Source organism: Meles meles, chromosome 12 (assembly GCF_922984935.1).
Source record: "Meles meles chromosome 12, mMelMel3.1 paternal haplotype, whole genome shotgun sequence".
Taxonomy (NCBI): Eukaryota; Metazoa; Chordata; class Mammalia; order Carnivora; family Mustelidae; genus Meles; species Meles meles.
Window position 1 is genome coordinate 25,194,186 of NC_060077.1, and position 20,877 is coordinate 25,215,062.

Here is a 20,877-nt window from a genome sequence, read left to right on the forward strand (position 1 = left end):
AGCTGTGATCTGTGAGGGGACTAGCAGGGGCTGAACTCCATGTTCCCTGAAGTCCTGGCCCCGGGGTGGGGTGAAGGGCTTTGGTGGTGGGGGGTGCAGAGTCCTGAGAACACAGGGAACTGGGCAGAAGGCAGCAGGCCCGGATGGTGCTCAGTGACGTATTGGCGCCTGCAGAGCTGGGAAGCCAAGTGTGGAGTGAGGAGCGGTGATGGCTTGTGTGGAGCCCCCACCGGAACAGATTTCCTGTTTTCCCTTCCCTAATAGCAACTCAAGAAAGGGAACCCCAGGCTCCTGGTTTCCAGTAATGTGGTTGAGATCTCCTCGGCCATGCTTGATGAGACAGATTGAGCTGCTTAATTCAAAACATGCTGGCTCTCGAATTTTCTGTAAGTAGCCCAGAAGAGCAGCACTTAGATATTTCTTTTTTAAAGTACTTCAGTTGAACGATCCCCGTGACTTAAAGCAGTAGGTATGCTATGGTGTGGTAGTTTTTCATCTCTAATTTCATAAAGTCTGTTTACTGCATATCCACGCATTTGTGTGCTAAAGGCTCCCAAGACACTCGTTTTTCACAAAATCCAAGGCTTTAAGTCTCCCCTAGTACGGCCTGACATAATAAACCCTAATATACCCTCTCCAGGGGCAGGGCGCCATCATGTTCCATCACGTCAATAACTCAGGCAGTAAGAGGACCTCAAGCTGACTTGACATAATAGGAAGTAGTCTTAGTAGTTATGCATGGCAGCTGTGCTGTCAAAACAGAAATGTTGGTTTATTTTAAGTGATCCATTGATTCTTTGTGCGCGTCCCGACCCAGCACAGAGCCTGTGGTTTCCCCACTTCTTGTGGTTTCCCACTGACAGCTCCGGGGTTTGATTTCAAAGCCAAAAATAAGCTCACGAAATTCACATATAACCTGCACGAAAGCAATAGTGCTTCCAAGTTGGCATGACTGAAAGCTAACCGAAGGATCATTTTCCTCGGTGTGCTAACTCCTCCTTGGACAAAATAACATGCAGAAGACATACCCAAGAATTTATCTTCACAGACGTATTTATCTGCTTAGCACATCTTTCTTGGGAATAGGTACTCATTTTTTTCAGTGCGTCTTTGCAATTGAGGATCTGACTTGTCTGATCAGGAATGGTTGAGAATAGCGGTTGCTATTTGTTCTTTGTATGCTTCCTTGCCTAGCGGTCTGGTCCTGGGATCTCCTACTTCGCTACCACCCTATCCTTACTCAGCTTTCTCTTCCCTTTGATTTCAGGACCAGTTTCCCTCTTCTACCACAGTCTGTTCTTCTTCATACCTTATTCCTTTTATTAACAGCTTTCAGCTAGAATCTCCATGTTCAGAACCCGGAGTGATGACCTCTCTGCTGCCCCATCAAACCCCAGCCTACCTCTGCCTTCCTCCCAGTCTGAGCCCATGATAGCGTTTTAGTCATCAGAGAGCTAATAACGTCTCTCTCTCTCTCTCTCTCTCTCTCACACACACACACACACACCTCATTTCCTTATCTCCCCCTCATTTCTGTTGCTTGCCCTGTCCCGAATGGCCCTCCGTCCGACCTTTTAACTTCCCTCTCATACTCTTTGTGTCTGACCAGCCGAAGTTCCCTTCCTACTTATGGTAGGTTAACGCTGAACCCCCATGACATTTGTGATTTGTGCTTCCCAATGAGGCACTAATAGATGATATAATTTCTTGAGTAACCGTCATTAGTCTGGTTCCAGCCAGATGGTGAGCTTCCTGAAGGCAGAACTGGGCCAGCGGCTCTGCAGTAGGCTTCCCATTGTTGGCCTCACAGTGGGGCCCACTGAAGGCTGGCATTTCAGGTTCCCAAGCCTAAGATGGTGCTGACAGCACACCTTCCAGGATCCTGGACTTCCACAGCCCCAGACTTGGCACCCTCAGCTGCTTATAATTTACCATGGTTTAGTGCCCGGGCACCAGGAAGCCAGGACAAGGCACAACAGCCTCGTGCTGGATCTTTGCCAGCTTGGTTGCTGCTTTTGTGGAATTTCCCAGTTGGTGCGCACACTTTAGGCTGTGAGACTGAAACTGTTTTCTGCTTCCTTCTTTCAGTTTACTATTAAGCCATTGGATAAGAAAATTGATGTCTTCAAATTTAACTCCTCAAAGCTTCGTGTTAATAAGCTGGTAAGTTGAGATCCGGTTTTTGTTACTGATAACTGTAGTTTTTCTGAGATACCTTTTTCTGAGTGCTTTTTTTTTTTTTTTTAAAGATTTTTTATTTATTTGTTTGACAGAGAGAGACACAGTGCAGGGGGAGCGGGAGAGCGAGAAGCAGGCTTCCAGCCGAGCAGAGAGCCCAATGTGGGGCTTGATCCCAGGACCCTGGGATCATGACCTGAGCCAAAGGCAGACGCTTAACGACTGAGCCACCCAAGTGCCCCCTGAGCGCCTTTTTTGAGAGTATCAGAGTAACCTCACATGAAGTATAGAGGATACCTCACCTGCTACACGCTTTTCTGGTAGACCTTGAAAGACTTTCCTTTAGCTTAACCTAAAGAGTCAAACCTAGATTTCATGATGTGGAATTTTTTTTTTTTTTTAAGATTTTATTTATTTATTTGACAGAGACAGTGAGAGAGGGAGTACAAGCAGAGGGAGTGGGAGAAGGAGAAGCAGGCTTCCTGCTGTGCAGGAAGCCTGATGGGGGCCTCGATCCCAGGACTCTGGGATCATGACCTGAGCCAAAGGCAGACACTTAACAGCTGAGCCACTCAGGTGCCCATGATGTGAAATTTTTAAAAATTATTTTTATGGAGGTACTTTTTACATATAAAAGGATAAGTGTGTGCATTAGGTGTAAAAAGGGGCAAAAATGAACATCTATGTACCCACTGCCCAGCTTTAAGAAACAACACACTTCAGTACTGTTAGAACCTCTCATGTTAGCATCCCGCTGGCTTCCCCCACCCACCTCCCCAAGGGTGATGACCATTCTAAGCTGTGTGCCTATTATTCCCTTGCTTTTCCTCAGAACTTGACTTCATATATAGCAAAATGAATATACTGTTAAGTTTCATGAACTTTTGAAATATACCAAATGCTGTCAACTGTCTGTCTTCTTCTGTCACCTTTTTTCATACATTATTATTTTCTGAGGTGTATCTCTGTTGATGCTTCAAGATACGATCCCTTTATTTTCATTGCTATATAGTATTCCTTTTATGGATATATATGTATATATATAAATGTGTGTGTGTGTATGTATATGTATTTGTCATTCTTCTATTAATAAATAATTGCTTTTTACTTCTCTGCCATTTTAACCAGGCTGTTGTGAACATTCTTGTACCTGTCTCCTGCAATAGTTTCTCTAGAGAGTATTTGCTTAGGAGTACAGATGCAAGGCTGTAGTGTATGTCCAAATTCAAGATTACACCATGTTGTTTTCCAAAGAAGGTGAATTAATTGGCAGATCCCATGCAGTGGGTGCAACTTCCTTTTTTGAATCGTCCGTGCTTATATTATCAGACTTCAAACTTTTTTAACACTCTTGTGCGTATGAAATAGTATCTCAGTGCCAAGTTAATGTGCATCTATCTATTTACTAATTTGTATATTTTTGGGCCAAGCTTATTGTCTTTTTTTTTAATTTAAATTTAATTAATTAACATATAATTTGTTTGTAATAATTAACATATATTTGTTTCAGGGGTACAGGTCTGTGATTCATCAGTCTTGTATATAATACTCAGTGCTCATTACAACACATGCCTTCTCCAAGCTCATTGTCTCTTTTGTCAAGCACTTGTTTCACGCCCTTTGGTCATCATTTTCTGGGATGTTTGTACTCTTTATTGGTTATATCTTCTCCCAGCCTGTGGCTGTTTTCCCTCCTTTTTTAATGTCTTACAAAGAATGTTTGATTTTAATATAGACAAATATATACATCTTTTCCTTAATCCTTTGCACTGTTTGTGTCTTGTTTGACATCTTTTTTTATCCTATGATCATAAAGATATTCTTCTACATTCTCTCTCTCTCTCTCTTTTTTAAAGATTTTATTTATTTATTTGACAGACAGAGATCACAAATAGGTAGAGAGGCAGGCAGAGAGAGAGGGAGGAAAGCAGGCTCTCAGCTGAGCAGAGAGCCCGATGCGGGGCTCGATCCCAGGAACCCGGGATCATGACCTGAGCCAAAGGCAGAGGCTTTAACCCACTGAGCCACCCAGGCGCCCCTCTTCTACATTCTCTTAAAAAATTTCAAGGGTTTAGTCTTCACATTTAAATCTTTAATCCGGGGCGCCTGGATGGCTCAGTCATTAAGCGTCTGTCTTCGGCTCAGGTCATGATGCCAGGGTCCTGGGATTGAGCCTGCATCAGGCTCTCTGCTCAGCAGGGAGACTGCTTCCCCCTCTCTCTCTTCGTGCCTCTCTGCCTACTTGTGATCTCTGTCAAATAAATAAAATCTTAATAAATAAATAAATCTTTAATCTGGGGCACCTGGATGGCTCAGTCATTAAGCGTCTGCCTTCGACTCAGGTCATGATGCCAGGGTCCTGGGATTGAACCCCGCATTGGGCTCCCTGCTTGGAGGGAAGCCTGCTTCTCCCTCTCCCATTCCTTCTGCTTGTGTTCCCTCTCTTGCTATGTCTCTCTCTGTCAAATAAATAAAATCTTTTAAAAATATAAAAATAAATGTTTAATCCTTCTGATTTTTGTGTACGGTGTAAGGGAGGAGCCCAGCTTCTTTTTCTCCACGTGAATCACCTGTTGTGCCAGCCCAATCTCTTTTTTTTTTTTTAATTTTTTTTAAAATTTATTTATTTGACAGAGAGAGAGAGAGAGATCACAAGTAGGCAGAGAGGCAGGCAGAGAGAGGTGGGGGTCGGGGAAGCAGGCTCCCTGCTGAGCCTGATGTGGGGCTTGATCCCAGGACCCTGAGACCATGACCCAAGCGGAAGGCAGAGGCTTAACCCACTGAGCCACCCAGGTGCCCCCCAGCCCAATCTCTTGAATGAACTTTCCTACCCTCCCTCCTCCGCAGAGCCACATCTTAGGAGAATGAAATGCAGCCAGAAGACATGCAGAAGTGTCATCTGTTCCTCTCCTCACTTGTGATTTTTGCGCCCCCCCCCCCCCCCCCCCGCCCCAGCATCCTTAAGGCATCTCCGTTTTGCCTGTCTCTGGAGCAGAGAGCCCTGGGGGCTGTTAGTAGGGAGGGCCTCGGTGTTTCACTCCATGCTTTATTTCTCAGGTTTCCTGCTGACCCCAAGAGCCCTGAAACCAAGATGCCATAGAGCTAGTGAGCTGGTAGGCAGCAAAGTAAACTTCTGACTTTAACATTGTCACTGCTTCCAACCACAGATTCTCCAGCTCTGTATCGGGAACCATGACCTTTTTATGAGGAGAAGGAAGGCTGATTCTTTGGAAGTTCAGCAGATGAAAGCCCAGGCCAGGGAGGAGAAGGCTAGAAAGCAGGTGAGCAAGACCGTGTCTGAACCACCGTTGTCACTGCTTCGTGGTCTTGGCCTGGGAGGTGAGCATTGGTCGTGGGCTGACCGGTGTTGTTCAGCCGTAGGTACACCTTCTCTCATTTTATCTCTGTTGGATCTTCACTGGCTGATGCCCAGCCGATGGGGTGTATGCTCTGAAATGAGGAATAAACTCTGACAGCATATGTAAAAGAAATAGTTCTAGTTATTTCCCCACTTAAGTAAGTGAGGTGTGATTAATGCAGGCTTGGGAAGGGATAGGCAAGCCTGTGTCCATCCATCTGTCCATCCATCCACCCATAGTCTGTCCACCTAGCTCGCTTGCTTTCTTTCTGCCTGCCTGTCTCCTTTGCGCTGCCTTGTCCTTTTCTAATTAGATGGTGATAGAATGCATGGCAGTGTCTTGTGCTTGCTGAGGGAATGCTAATTAGACTCTGGCCCCACTTCCCTGCCACAGGTCAGCCCAGGTGGCATGTTGCCCATGGTGGGAGGTGCTGGGAGTGCTTATCAGCAGACTGGACAGTCCGCATCGTTGTTTTCTACTCAAAATCATGTCGACTCACCGAAATCCGCACAACTAATCTGAGCCTCGCTGCCGAGAATATCCGCTGTGGTTTTGGACCAACTCCTAGACAGAGTAGCAGCAGCTGCAGTCAGCTGCCCTCAGGACTTGCAGGCTCAGAGGTGTAATCATTAGTCTGTGTGCAGCTCTCTGATGCGGGGACTCCAGTGAGGCTGGCTCCCTGCCCTGAGATTTGGAACGAAGTGCCCAGTTTGAGCCAGCATGCCTTCAGCGTTCCATCCCTTTGCTCTCTGAGAAGACAGACTGTTTGGGCTGCTTTGGGGGCCACGGTGGTGGAGTGGGTTTTCTTGGACAAAGAAATACCCCTGAGCCAGCACGGGTCTAAGTGGCAACTTCAAGAAGAGCCTTCTTTGACCTCTTTTCAGACGAGCAAAGCTTAAAAGTGAGAGATCTGAAAACGGCAATGAGTGCGACAGCCTCGGAGCTGTTGGCAGAGAATAGAATGCACACGGCCCAGGCCTGCACTGCTTGTAGAACACCAGAGACATGTCCCTGGTATCTGGCAGCCGCAGGCCAGGGACTTCATGACCCAGTGGAATAGACGCAGACCTTGGAGCCAGATGGGAAACTTAGTATGTGACATTAGTAAATGACTTACCTCCCAGACCTCAGTTTTCCCATCTGTCCAGTGGAGCTAATGGTACGTCTTCTCTGTCTCAGATCAGAGGACCATTGCCCCTGAAAGCCTTTGCGGACTGAAACGACCTTGCAGGCAGGAGGCCCCTTATTAGTGGGTGGTGGTCTCAGGGAAAGTGCAGTGCTGAGAACAGAAGGTAGTTTCCTGGGATTTTTTTTCAAGTGGAGAATAATGGAGGTACAGTAATCTACCTAATGGAAATTATAATGCAGTGGGAATTAGGAAAAAAAAATTGGCCAAGCTTTTCACTGATCTGCAAGTGGAAAATTGGAGAAGAATTTACAGTATTTTATTGCTGTCTTTGCATTATTCCTTTGAGGCCCAATGCCCTTTTTTTGGCTCAGTGTTTAGAAAAGACAGCAATCTTAAAAATCTTGTGTTTGGGAGAAGATTGAAGCAAGAAGTAATTAAATGTGCTCTATTTAAGGAAGAAAATAGTGCTGTGGTCACTTCTGGCTTCTGCTTTCTGAACTCAGTTAATACCCTACGATCACAGAGAATAGCACTTGTCCTGTGCTTGTTCCCCTTATTAAGCTCTGCATGTGGCCCAATTAATACAGTGATCCAGAAGGCATGGGAGGCGGCAGTGGCTTTGTACTGGTGCCTTAAGGACGGGGTTGGGGGAGGCTGCTGCGTTCCCTGCTCAGCTCCCTCCTGTCGCAGTCCTGGCCAGGAGCTGCCTCTGCGTGAGGCTGGGCCCCTGTATGGTGGCATTGCAGCTTCCCCACGGTGACACACAGTGTGTGAACTCCCGATGTCTCCCATAGAACCAGTCCATCTGACTCTGTGGGTCAGCGGCAGGAGCGACTGGGGAAGAAATTAGAGATGTGGGAGGGGTCCGTGTGGAAGAGAAATGGCAAAGTGGCTCTTCCAGCCAAAAGTGAGCGGTGTGTTTCTGGGGTTCTGTCTCAGGGAGAAGGAACCTGCATTGTGTCCTGTCAGCCGCAGGGCAGAGCCACGTGAGGTCTCCCAACAAAAAGGAATATTGGCAGGGTGGCCATTTCAGCACACAGTGCAGAAGAATGGCGCCTTCGATCCTGGTACACTTGGCAGGGCTCGCCTTTTTATTGTGTTTGTTCTCTCACCTCTAGACGTTTTTTGAAGAGACACAGCCTTCGATCCTGCAGCTGATTTCGAAGGACAAAGGGTGGTGGGTGACAAGAATGACGCTGGCAACCTAAAGTAAAGGGGAGAAAATAGGGTCTCCTAGGGAGACTCTGGACACTGGGCATTCTCGGGCCCCCGTGGCACTGCAGGCCATGGGCCCCGTGACTCAGTGGCCACTGTCATTGGCCCTCAGATGGAGCGGCAGCGCCTTGCTCGAGAGAAGCAGATGAGGGAGGAGGCAGAGCGCACGAGGGACGAGCTGGAGAGGAGGCTGCTGCAGATGAAAGAAGAGGCGACAATGGCCAACGAAGCTCTGGTGATTGGTTTGGGGGTCTGGGCCCCTGGAGTCTACATGGGAACTTGCGTGGGTTTAGGAAGTTAAGCCTCCCAACGACCACAGATTAGTAATACATGCTTTGACATTTCAGCTAAAAAAAAAGAAAAAAAAAAATCAGTGCCTTTCTTTCCACCTGTGTCGGCGGAGGCGGACTAGTGAAGTTCTTGTGCGGCCGAGCCCCACTTTGACCGAGGCTTGCCTTTAAAGCAGGGCTTCTCGGGGCACCTGGGTGGCTCAGTGGGTTAAAGCCTCTCTGCCTTCGGCTCTGCTCAGGTCATGATCACCATCCTGGGCTCGAGCCCCACATTGGGCTCTCTGCTCAGCAGGGAGCCTGCTTCCCCTACCCCCCCCCCCCCCGCGCCTGCCTCTTTGCCTACTTGTGATCTCTGTCAAATAAATAAAATTTTCTTTAAAAAGTAAAAATAAAAAAATAAAGCGGGACTTCTCAGCTGGTACTGAGGGCAGATCACCATTTATGGTGGGAGCTGTCCAGTGGCTCAAAGGATGTTTAGCAGTGTCTCTGACCCCTACCCGCTGGATGCCAGTAGCACCCCCTCCCCCACCACTTGTGACAATCAAAATGCCTCCAGACATTGTTACCTGTCTCCTACGGGAGCAGTCTCCACTGGTTTGAATCACTGATTTAAAAGGAAAAAACAAGGTAAAGTTGGTTTTCTTCCTCATACAGCATACGCCTCAGCTCAGGTGGACACTCAGAAAGGCGCTTTCTTCTTGCTCCCCGTGGGCAGAACCTGAAGAACCTTTCCAAACAGTTGGAAACAGTGTGGCTTGTCATCCCGTACCCAAGTGTCCTCTGACGGGACATTCAGTGGCAGGGCCCCAGAGGCCCTGGTTCTCGCTGACCTGAATGTCTGAGGCCACATCTGGTGGGGGATGATGGGTATGTGGTCCCCGTCTCAACTGACAGTGCTCTTCTCCAGATGCGGTCTGAGGAGACAGCTGACCTGTTGGCAGAAAAGGCCCAAATCACAGAGGAGGAGGCCAAACTCCTGGCACAGAAGGCTGCAGAGGCTGAACAGGAAATGCAACGCATCAAGGCCACAGCCATTCGGACAGAGGAGGAGAAGCGCCTGATGGAGCAGAAGGTGCTGGAGGCTGAGGTGCTGGCGCTGAAGATGGCCGAGGAGTCAGAGAGGAGGTGAGAGATGGGGAGTCCTGGGCCCCGGGGCTCAGGCGAAGACCCATCCAGTCATGCAGAGCTTAACTGTACTTGTCCGCAAGCCGCTTCTCCATCTTCTGGGGCAGGGTGAGGCTCCTCCCTTGACAGGTTGGTGAGAATTGGTACTTAAGCCAGTGTAGGGTTTGGGGGCTGGAATTAGTAAAAAGGCTCAGGAACACAGTTCTCTTGTTGAGTGGACCTTTGGTCATGCTTGGGCCTGTGATAAACCGCCGTCCCTCTGATAGCCGTGTTGGCAGGAAAGCCATCAAGCACGGCCGCCAGCTTCTTTCAGCTGAGGAGCTGTAAGGAGGCTCTTCTTACGTTTAAAAAATGTGGTTCTTTTCCCTTTTCATTTAGGGGACATGTGGGGAGACAGCAGCTATTTACCTTTAATGAAGTAAGGAAGAACCCCCTTCCCTGCAGCCCTTCTTGGTGCTAAGGCTCCTGAGGCAGATGGGGGGGAGGGCCAGGATCCTCTTTGTGGCCAGCTCACGACCAGGTTGAAGGATGGAACTGTAGTCTCTACTTCCCAAAGACTATTCTAGGCTCGGGATTGTTCTGGCCCTGCCATCTTCAGATAAACACTGGCACATTCCCCACAGTGTTTCTCTGTTGATTCAGAACACTTGAATTTGGCTTTTTGCTACCAAGGTGCATTCACTACAGTTTCCTCTCCACTTTTTGCATGTCGTTCTGGGAATATGGTTCTTGGTTTCCTGCCCTGTCTCGGGCCCCTTTCTTTCTGTGTGCGAGTCACGTCCCCTGCTGACTGATGCATGTTGGGCCGGGCCCCCTGGATCCTGTGTCTTGCAGGGTGAGGTGTGACGCCCTTAGCGTTGGTGCTCGTCGTCTTGCCTGAGGTTGGCCCCAGGCCTGCAGGTGTTTTACTTAGGGTCTGTGAAGAATCAGTTCTCTCCCATCCTGCCCTTCAGAATCCAATATAAGACCTCCGATCCACTGTACTGTACCTTGCCCAGCCCACTCTCACCCAGAACTGAAGCAGAGGAAGCTGCTAGCTCCTCCCCCACTTCTCCCCCTCCACCAACTGCAAAGGTTTGAACGTGACTCCTGCCCACTGGCTTCCCTGCTCTTCTGGTTTAGATTTACTGTTGCAATGAACAGAACTCAGGAATGTTGTCCTTGCTTTGGAAGTTCTGATTTTCACATAAATGCCCCCCCAGCCACTGGCCTTGTTTGCCTGATCTGGTGCCATCCTCAAGATTAACCCATGACCTTCATTTCCAGGGGAATAGTGGGGCAGAGGGCTCACTTTCGCCTTTGTGGAGCTGACTGGCTCCTCCTTTCCTTGCAGGGCTAAGGAGGCTGATCAGCTGAAACAGGACCTGCAGGAAGCCCGCGAGGCAGAGCGAAGAGCCAAGCAGAAGCTCCTGGAAATCACCACCAAGCCCACATACCCGGTGAGCCTGGCTGGGAGCTGCCGGCCTGGAGCTGCTGCAGACCTCACAGCTTTCCCTTCCCTCCCAGCCCTTATGCTCCCCTGCTTCCCCTGGTTCTCTGGGTGGGGCCATGGCAGAGTGAGTGCTGCTGTGGGCCTGCAGCTGGGGACTGGAGAGGATGCCTGCTCTGCCATCTAGCCTTGGACAAGTCACCTGTCCAGTTACCTAGATAATAGGAAGCAGGACCTTTCCCAGCTCTGAAATGTTTTTCTTTTTCTAAGTAGTATAGTCTCAGGTTATCCTCAGAAGAGGATGGGCTCTGGATGCCAAGCTGAATGTAACCTTCAGCTACCTGTGTATACCATATATTGTCATTGTAGTTCTGGGCAGGGGTACCCCGTGTACCTCAGAATGAACAATTGCCACGTAAAAACAAGCTTCCAGTCTCAATTTTGGGACAAGGAGGCAGACTTCAATTAAACAGGGCCACACAGGGTATAGAGAAGTCTCTTCCCTGCCCTTCCTCTGTGCATTCAGTTCAGTAGACTGTTCTGTTCCATGTAATACCAGGCAGATGCTCAGTCTGTACCCAGACAGGGTGCACAGGGGCCTGAAGGAGAATGTAGCCCAGCCTGCAGGGGCAGAAGAGGCATAGGGTGGCACCTGGGCAAGCTCTTAGAGGGGAAGTCAGAACGAGCTAGGTGGGCAAGAGACTGAGGGGTGTTTTCAGCCACCGCACAGGTGTGCACGTGTAACCCATAGGTACAAACACACGCACTGCCCACTCGTACAGCATAGGCAGTGAAGAGGTGCATGGGCACAGCGACTGAAGTAGGCCAGAGTTTGAGGTGGAAGGAAATGTGAGCAGTGTGCTCATGTCATCTGTTCCGGTTCTCTAGGCCACCCCAAGCCAGCCATTCCTTATTGTCTCACGGCCCGGTGGGTTGAGTGGGCCGATGGTCCTGCCACAGGTTCTCTGCCACTGTCTGGGCTGGGCACCTGAGATGTGGGGGGTTCCTGGCTGGCTCAGTTGGTAGAGCATGCGACTCTTGATCTCGCCATGGCGGGTTCGAGTCACACGTTGGGTGTAGCGATCACTCAAAAATAAAATCTTTAAAAATATAGAAATAAAATAAAACAATGCACACTGGAGCAAACTTTATACACTCTACACGCAGTAAATAAATAAGTCGTGGAGGAGTCCATATCAGTCTTTTAATCATATTTCGCTGTACGGATGGATTGTAATTCATTTAAGTGGTTCTCTATGGATGAGTATTTAGTCTGTTTTCTTCTGCAGTTGTGAACAAAACTGCAGAAAATACCCCTGAGCACAAATCTTCGCACATACGGTGAATATGCTGGGAGAATAACTTCTCATAAATAGAGCCGTGGGGTTAGGTTTTCCATTGAGATGTTCTCCACAGAGGTTGTACCAGTGTCTCTTCTCACCCACAGTGCAGCACTCAGCGCCCATCTTCTCAGAAATTTTGATGGGCTATAGCGTATATACAGAGAAGTGCCCAGATTATAAGTGTACAGCTTGATGAATTCTCACAAACCCAACACACCCATGCACCCAGCACGCAAATCAGAAAACAGAATGTTCTAGTACCCCAGAAGCCCCCTCTCAGCACCACCTTCAGCGCCCACGCAGACAGTCTGCCTCAGGCCTTGTCATCGTCTCAGATGAGTGCTTGGGGCCTCTCCCCTTTCCCAGATGCCGTCCCAGACTCAGCCAAGGATCCAAGGGTGAAGAGAGAGGCAGATCCTTCCTGCCCTTAGGAAAGTTGCCAACAGTGAAGAAGAAGACACAGCCAAAAGGGATTTTTTTTTTTTACGGGGCAGAGTTAGGGAAGTGCCCTAACAGAACCACAAACACAATGTTAACACATAGCAGAGAGTTGCCATCTGGCCAAGAGGGATCTAGAAAGGTTTTGGTGAGAAATCCTAGTATTTGAGAAGGGCCTTAAAAGAGAGATGGCGTATAGGGAGAGCAGTGGTTTAAGCAAAGGAACAGAAATGGTATGGTTCACGTTTTGTTAGGGCAAGGAATCTAGTCTAGGAAAAGCTAGACTAGATTGGGGCCATATTTGAGATGACCCTTTGTTTTGGGATGAGAAAGTCCTCACATCTAATCCCTTCATCCTCTGCTTCAGGCCCTCCTCTGTTTCCATCTGAACCCAAGCCCCTCAGCATGCAGGGTAGCTCCTTAGGGTCTGATCCTGTCCCCCATCCGCCTCCGTCAGCATTCTCGCTGAGCCTTCTCTGTGCTGCCCAGTTCCATGCCTCTTGCCGGTTAAGCCTTTTCCTCTGGTACATCATCTGGTGCCAGCAGAAGCAGCATCTCTTCTAGCAAGTCTTCTCCAGTTCCCTTGGCCACTCTTCACTCTCTGGCTACAGCATCTCTCTTACCTAACCATGATGGTCTAGGAGCACCTCTGTTTACTAGATAACACTTTCAGCTATTCCAAGCTAGGGACTCTGTCTTGTTCTCTGCATCTCCAGCTCCTAGCCCAGGGCCCGGGGTCTTCCTCAATGAAGAAGTGAGTAGGAGTTTGTTTTTCAGTTTGGCTGAGCACGAAGAGCTGTTAAAGGTTTGAGGGGCGAGGAATGGAATGATTTACCTGGATCTGAGATCTTTGGGGTCTGTCATCTGGCAGCAGCCAACACGGGTAGATCGGAGGAGGAGAAATGAATGACAATGGTGACGTGAGGCCATGGTGGTGCTGGGTGGGAGGCAGGGCCCGAGGTGCATCCATTGCCTCTGTGGCTGCTGGAGGGGGATGGTTAACACAGCAGTGGCCCAGTTCTCATAGAAGCTGGCCCTCCTAACTGGAGATTTCTCATTCATAGCCCATGAACCCAATTCCAGCACCACTGCCTCCTGATATACCAAGCTTCAACCTCATTGGTGACAGCCTGTCTTTCGACTTCAAGGATACTGACATGAAGCGGCTTTCCATGGAGATAGAGAAAGAAAAGTACGTAGTCCCCCCGACCTTGTATCCTCCCCAGCTAGAGCAGGGCCATCTGGACCTGGAGAATGTGGAGGGTCACCGCAGGAGCCTGTCACTAGCCCTGCAGGGGTTGCTCTGTTCCCACCCTCTGAAGGAAGAATTTCCTCATCAGAAGTGAAGGACATCACGCCAGCATTCAGTCTTGCAGGCTAACAATGATCCTTGATTGGTGACCTGGAGTTTATGGTGGCTTGAGACCTCATCTACAGTCTAGGACTGCTTGTCAGGGATCTCCGAGTCAGTCAGACTGCTGTTTGCACGGAAGTAGAGCCTGTGATAATGTCCGAACACAGGAAGAGAACAGGTTTCCTGGTTGTCTTCTCTAGCGCTTGAGACAGGCACGGGTGGCACTTCCCAGGTCTAGAATGAGGGTCAGGGAAGAGACTCGGGATCAAGGCTGGAGGAAAGCAAACATCTGAGTCAGGCTAGCTCTGCTGCTTGGGGCAACCCCAGGCTGAGCCCTGCCTGCCCTGTTCGTAGCGGCTTCTGCTATGCGCTCCTTCTTCCTTTCCTGGTTGGTGGAACTCAGGCAAGCAAGGAGTCTCGCTGCAGAAGAAATCCAGTTGCAGTTCCCCCAGTTCCCAGCCGTAGGTAAATTGGCCGCTTGTGCAGTCAAATGCTCTACCACTGAGCTATAACCCCAAATTGGCCGCTTGTGCCACGGCTTGCTGGAGAACCACGTAGAGTGCCTGGGTGGCGGGGCTTTCTAGCATTGTCTCATTTCATTCCTGCTAACGAACATCAAGCTGACATCAGAGGTAGGTTTTAGTGTGACATTTATAAATGAGATCTACAGCGTTTAATGAGCTCCTCCAGCATCACAGGGCTGGTGAGGGGCAGAACAAGGATTCAGCTCCAAGCCCATGTGAGTCTCTGTGTGAGGCCTGTGTGAGGCTCTCACCTTGTCCAGTATCCTTGGGCTTGTTCTCTCAGGACAGTGTCTCCTTGGAGCCCAGGCTGAGCAGCCACGGCCTCTTTATCTGTGGTATCTGCTGTCTGAGTTGCCCTTCCAGCCTTTCTCCATTGACCAGGCATAGTGAGCATTTTGTGGTTGTGACCAGGGTGAGGCTACTTTCTGTTCTGAGTCCTATTTTTTTATATTTTGTGTTTTCTTATTACCCGTGCACATGACAGACTCCACATACCAGCCATGGGCATTGCTACAGAAAGTTCCTGTGTTTGTTTTGTGTGGTTCGCTTGATGCCCTTAAAGGCAGACACTTTGAGGATGATTTCCAGATTTTCACCGTCACAGATACAGAGTGTCTACTTGCAGGCGATGGTGGGGATCTTTTTTTTCCTGGGGTTGCACCCTCTTTAGGAGATGACATCGCAAAACAAGTAGGGATGTGGCCAGGGCCTATTGGAAGAGGTCACTTGAACAGAATCACTTATCAGAGCAGGACTGAGACAAGGAAATTGTCTTGGTTGCTGGGAGTGTTGATTCATGTGTCATTGCTTGTGCAAAACTCAAAGCTCTCTGCAGTCATGGGTGTTTGTAGAGACTACTTTATGAGAGTTTACCAGGGGCCTTTCCTGCACTTGCTTTTACTTAATTCTGACCATAGCTCTGTGAGCATTACTGCAAGGAAACAGATTCAGACCTGTTAGGTGACGGGCCCAGGCTCCCTCAGCCTGGGAGTGGCTGGGCAGAGGGACCCTGGGCTGCATGGAACCCTGGATCCCATGTCTCAGGGCCACCAAAAGCTGTGACACACACTGTCCTCTTTCTGACAGAGTGGAGTACATGGAGAAGAGCAAGCACTTGCAGGAGCAGCTCAATGAACTCAAGACTGAGATCGAGGCCCTGAAACTCAAAGAGAGGGAGACAGCCTTGGATATTCTGCACAACGAGAACTCCGACCGGGGTGGCACCAGCAGCAAGCACAATACCATCAAAAAGGTATCGAGTCTCCAGTCCTTCTCCGATCAGGATGGTTGTTAATGAAATGTGAGGTTGGCATCTGGTTTCCTGAGCAGCCAAGTCATTAGACTATTATCATTTTTTATATGTACTTGAAATTTTTTAACTCATGCCAGAAAGGGAATTTAATCCACCAATGACTGTGAACCCATTGGCTTGATGGAAGGGGAGCCTGTGTTAAAAGCTCAGACGAAATGAATCACTGTTACGAGATGGGTTTTGATCCATCATTTAGCAGTAAAGCGGTTCTGTCTTTTAAGCCAAGGGGAGTTCTGCCCAGGGAGCTGCCTTACTTCTTGAGAAAGCAAAACGAAACAGAGGCTGTTGAGAATGGTTTTTTTGGGTTTTTAAATGCAAGGAGTATAAAAAAAATTCTGTTCTTGCTTTAAAGAAACCAAATCCTGAATTTTTTTTTAAAGATTTTATTTATTTATTTGACAGACAGAGATCACAACTAGGCAGAGAGGCAGGCAGATAGAGAGGGGGAAGCAGGCTTCCTGCTGAGCAGAGAGCCGGATGAGGGGCTCGATCCCAGGACCCTGGGATCATGACCGGAGCCGAAGGCAGAGGCTGTAACCCACTGAATCACCCAGACGCCCCCCAAATCCTGAATTTTTAACATTTTTTCATACTTAACACGGAACTGTCTAGAAGAACCTTAATGTTTTAAAAGGTGAGACTTCATTTATGTTGCTAGCAGTTTCAGATTGTTCTCTACTGATACTTTGAGCTTTCAGCATTTTAGAGAAGGTTACATCCCATATACATGTCAGCCCAAGAGTGTATTTCTCTCACATTGGGCAAAGCAGAAATGGCCTATCCTACTAGTCACCCGCTTCTGACTGATAGCCCAGGGTCAGGCACATGCCTGTAAAAGAGGTGTCATTAAGATTAGACTGTTCATTCAGTTTCGATCATGATGGCTTAGATAGGTTTTTTATTCTTTACCTTAGTCTTTAAAGTGGTGTCCCAAGTTAAGGAGTATCTGTTGTTGTTGTTGTTTAGATTTTATTTAAAAAAAAGATTTTATTTATTTATTAGAGAGAGGGATAGCGAGAGAGAGCAGGAGTAGGGGCTGGAAAGAGGGAGAAACAGGCTTCCCACTGAGCAGGGAGCCTGCTATGGGGCTTGATCCCAGGACTCTGGTATCAAGACCTGAGCCAAAGGCAGATGCTTAACCGACTGAGCCACCCCAGGAATATCTGTTTTCAATAGCTGAGCTGTATCTGAAAACTCCCAAGGGCTCCTTACCTCCTTGCCATTGTTGATGGGTACAGTCAGGAGCCCAGAATTCTCTCTCCGAACTCCAGTTTAGTATTGGCACCCGGTAGAGAATTCCTTTTACTAGCATAACCGAAAAGGAAAGACTACCCCAGTGCACATTCTGCTTTCCTCTGCTCCCGTCATTTACTGGGTTTCCCTTCCGAAATGAAATTATTAAACAGTTAGCAGAAGGAGAGGTCAAGTGAGGCCTCACCCAGGGAGCCGAGAGGTAAAATGACCCCTGGGCCAGTGAGCCAGTCCGCCCTTGAAGGAGCTACCCCAGCACCGTCCCCTCCCCAGCCCCCGGTTCCCCATCTGGGCACTGGAAGCAGTCTCATCTTTGCAGCTGCTGCGGTGAGCTGGGCCCTCAGCCACAGGAACCTGGAGTGCTGAAAGCCGGAGAGACCTGTTTCCCAGCCATAAACACAAACAAATGAAGTCACTTGTCACAATTTCAGGCCTGTCTGAGCATTTTGCAAATGGCACATGTGGCATTGTTGATATCACAGGGTATGTTTTTGTTTTTCTTCGTTTTATTTTGCTGGTTTAGCCTCAAGCCCAAGGCAGAAGACCTATCTGCATTTGAGCCCTCAAAGTAGGTTATTCCCAGGTACTCTGTATGTGGTGATGGTACTACCCTCTGTGATACTAACCCATGCATGAGCTTGCCTGTCTCTGTCCCTGGGCTATGCCGAGCCCTCCCGAGGGCAGGTGGTACCTGGGTACTGGCCGCAGCATGCTTTGAGTCTGAGAGCAGGCGTCCACCCTGCAGGGCCAGACCAGCCTCCAGGGGTCCAGAAGGCTGCCTCGTTCTGAAGAGCATGTCATGGGCTGTAGGACCGCTGTCCTTCACATCTTGTGTTATCGTTGGGCTGGGGATGGTCGTGGCTTCTTGTCCAGTGAGGTCTGTCTAAAAGTCCTTTGTCTCAGTGGTGTAGTCCTTAGACAAATAGCCTGAGCATGGAAACGGGATAAATTGGGGCATCTTTAACTCCAGATCAAAACCTTTCATGTGGTGACAGTTTCCGAAGACCCATGGTCATAGCTGGCCACTTCTGGTGGTGGAATGAAGGGGCTGCCCGCACTCCCTCGTTTTCTGTTAGAGCCTCCCCTTTCTGTACACATCCTCTTTCTTTCCAAATCAAGCCAACCACCAGCACAGCAGTCTGATCTGTAGTCCATCTAAGTGGACCGTCTGTCCGTCAGCACCGTAAAGGCCATCTCTGCTTCAGCTCCACCATAGCCTGGGGTAGAGCTGTGGCCAGCACGAACTCATGTTGGGACAGCCACCGGCACCCAGCACATGAGCAGAGTCAGTGGTTGTTGAGTGAATTAGTGGAATGATTGTTGCTTTCCTTCTGCAGTGCTTCATCATCCTCCCAACATGCCTCGGCAGTGGGGAGCATTTTAGTGCCCAGAATAACATAACACCCTCCCTATGCTCCTGATCCCCAGCGGTATGAAAGCCAGTGAGCCCACTGACACCCGACGGTCACGTAGGACATGTCCTTTGGTGTGTCAGCACAGTTTCTGCTATCAGAATAAAATAAGCTCATTGGAAGCTTTCTACCGAAAAGCGAGATCTGGCATAGGATAGATCTTATTTGCGGTTATTATCCAAGCAAGAGAGGTTCACTATTAAAGTCCCAGATGGATCGCATTACAAGATGGATTCTGTCAGTGGCTCCAAGATCCCATAGCATGAACCCCGATTTGCGTATGATGCTTTGAGTTAGCAGGCTCCTGTTTCTTCGGCTTTCATACCACACGTTGACATCAAACGCCCCAACACCAAGCTGTGCATGTTCTGAGCAGGGCGGTATGACCGAACCCCAGAATCAGGCAGGGGATCATCTGTTCTCATGACCCCGTGGTGCCCAGAAGACCATGGGGTGGATCCACTGTGGTTTCCTGGACTTTGTGGCTGGCAACGGGCCCAGCAGAAAGTCCCTTCCTGTCTCAGCCCGTGATGTCAGCTATGCCTGCCTATGACCCTACCATTCCACCCTGAGACGATTTCATCTTTCTTCTTTCTGTAATGATTGAGAACGATTAGATTCTTCAGGGGCCTGATTTTGACCGTCACTTCTCACTGAGCTCTTATTATAGACAAATGAGGTTTGATTTGTAGTCAAATTTGTACTGCTCCTAGGACATTCACAAAAGCCTTTTTTTAAAAAACATCTTAATGTGAACTTGTTTTCAAAGCAGGTTGCCATGTTCCAGTTAATCAAGGATTCTGATTACTCGAGGGTTAATAAAAGCATGGACTTGGCTTTTAATACAGCTGGACTTATCTCAGGATCACTAGATGAAATAATGGAGTTTTTGCTACACCTGAAGTTTGATACCGTTTCCATTGCCTGGACTTCGGTAGTCCCTGGGGCCAGTGACCGCACTTGCCTAGCAGCCACCTGCCTGTTCAGGGGTAGCTCTGGGGTCGTGCCCGCTCCTATCTGGGCCAAAGTGAGCCTACCTGAAGAGAGTACACCACGGTGGGCTTTGGAAGTGAGACCACCGAGAATGTAAAGGGCAAAGCTCCATCTGCAAAGTCCGGGATGAGATATGGGAAGGCTGGTGGTGAACTAGAGAGTTTCACTCCTGAGTCTTGGTTCAAAGCAGCTTGCCCTGCTTTTTGTTTTGTTTTTAATGTTTTCTGATCATTGAATTCTTCAAGAAAAGAATGGGTCTGCCTACCTACCTACCGTGATCCGGGCACGTTCCTCCTCCTCCTTGCCTTCAGTGCTCTTCTGCCTGACCGTGAGACTTCCGTGTCTTACACTGTCTGCGCAGTACCCTCGGGGATACTAATTTCCAGGGGTTTACCCTTTGGTTCAGGGGTTACCATGTTCCCTTAGAAATGCCAAGAGGCTGTCTGGTCTGGTTAACTGAGCTTACCACTGCTTTGCCACTTACTTTCTCCATAATTCTTACTTTCTCTTAAAGCCCAGTGTCCTCACCTACTATGAAAAGTGAATGAGACAGTCCTTAACTCCCAGGATTTTTTTTTTTTTTTTAAAGATTTTATTTATTTATTTGACAGAGAGAGATACAAGTAGGCAGAGAGGCAGGCAGAGAGAGTGAGAGGGAAGCAGGCTCCCTGCCGAGCAGAGAGCCCGATGTGGGACTCGATCCCAGGACCCCGAGATCATGACCTGAGCCGAAGGCAGCGGCTTAAACCACTGAGCCACCCAGGCGCCCCAACTCCCAGGATTGTTTTGAGCAGTAAATGAGGTAATACACAGGAAATAGTTCACCGTAAGACTTGAGCAATTAATTTCCATGTGTTTGGAGGTAAAAACTTAGAAAAAGCCAGAATTAACTTCCCTGATTCTTTTACTATCTGATTTGAGTTCGCAAGGATGTATTTTGCCCCTCCTGCTGATCTTAACTCCCCACATTTCCCCCCTCAACTGACAATCAGTGCAGTTGGTTTGGCATTTGCACCTGGCCCAAATTAGCACATAGTGATCAAAAGCCGTCTCCCCCACCCCCGAACGGAGATTCATTTCATTCTCAGGAAGAGCGACAGTGACACATATTCCTGGCCTCTGAGTCTTGCGAGTGAGGGAGCGAGGTCTAACAGTGAGACTGGGGTGAGGGGGACACAAGTGTCATGGGCTTCAGAGCCACAGTGCTAATGAGATGAGCAGTGGCCAGCTGTGCTGCACACTTGGGAGGCGAAAATGCAGTCCGGGAGCTTGCACACTTCAGGGTCTTGCTTTCATCTCCTCTCAAGGGACAGGTTTCAGTCCCCTGATCCCGAGCCGATCTGAGTGCCCGCAGACTTGTCATCAGTTCCGTGCCCCCGATCTCCAAGGAAGCACAGGATTTCAAAGGAAATCGACAGATGAGAATCATGGGGGTCATGGAGCTTAGAACGCTTGTTTTATTAGTAAATGGCTTGAGCCTTCAAGGTCCAGCTGTGGTTTGCGCTGGTGGAGGAGCAGGAATGAG

The 20,877-nt window shown here is 48.8% G+C and overlaps 1 protein-coding gene across 4 annotated transcripts in view; it reads left to right on the forward strand.

Moving 5' to 3' along the window:
- The window catches only part of NF2 (NF2, moesin-ezrin-radixin like (MERLIN) tumor suppressor), a 79,672-nt gene that overhangs the window by 48,623 nt on the left and 10,172 nt on the right, over positions 1-20,877 (forward strand). For 2 of the 4 annotated variants that reach the window (XM_046024737.1, XM_046024739.1), the window contains 7 exons: positions 2,089-2,163; positions 5,346-5,459; positions 7,994-8,116; positions 9,079-9,296; positions 10,630-10,735; positions 13,571-13,698; positions 15,471-15,636. In XM_046024737.1, coding sequence (XP_045880693.1) covers positions 2,089-2,163; positions 5,346-5,459; positions 7,994-8,116; positions 9,079-9,296; positions 10,630-10,735; positions 13,571-13,698; positions 15,471-15,636 — 930 coding nt within the window. Of the gene's footprint in view, positions 1-2,088; positions 2,164-5,345; positions 5,460-7,993; positions 8,117-9,078; positions 9,297-10,629; positions 10,736-13,570; positions 13,699-15,470; positions 15,644-17,470; positions 17,599-20,877 lie in introns of those variants that run through there. The other 2 variants (XM_046024738.1, XM_046024740.1) reach the window with 2 other exon arrangements.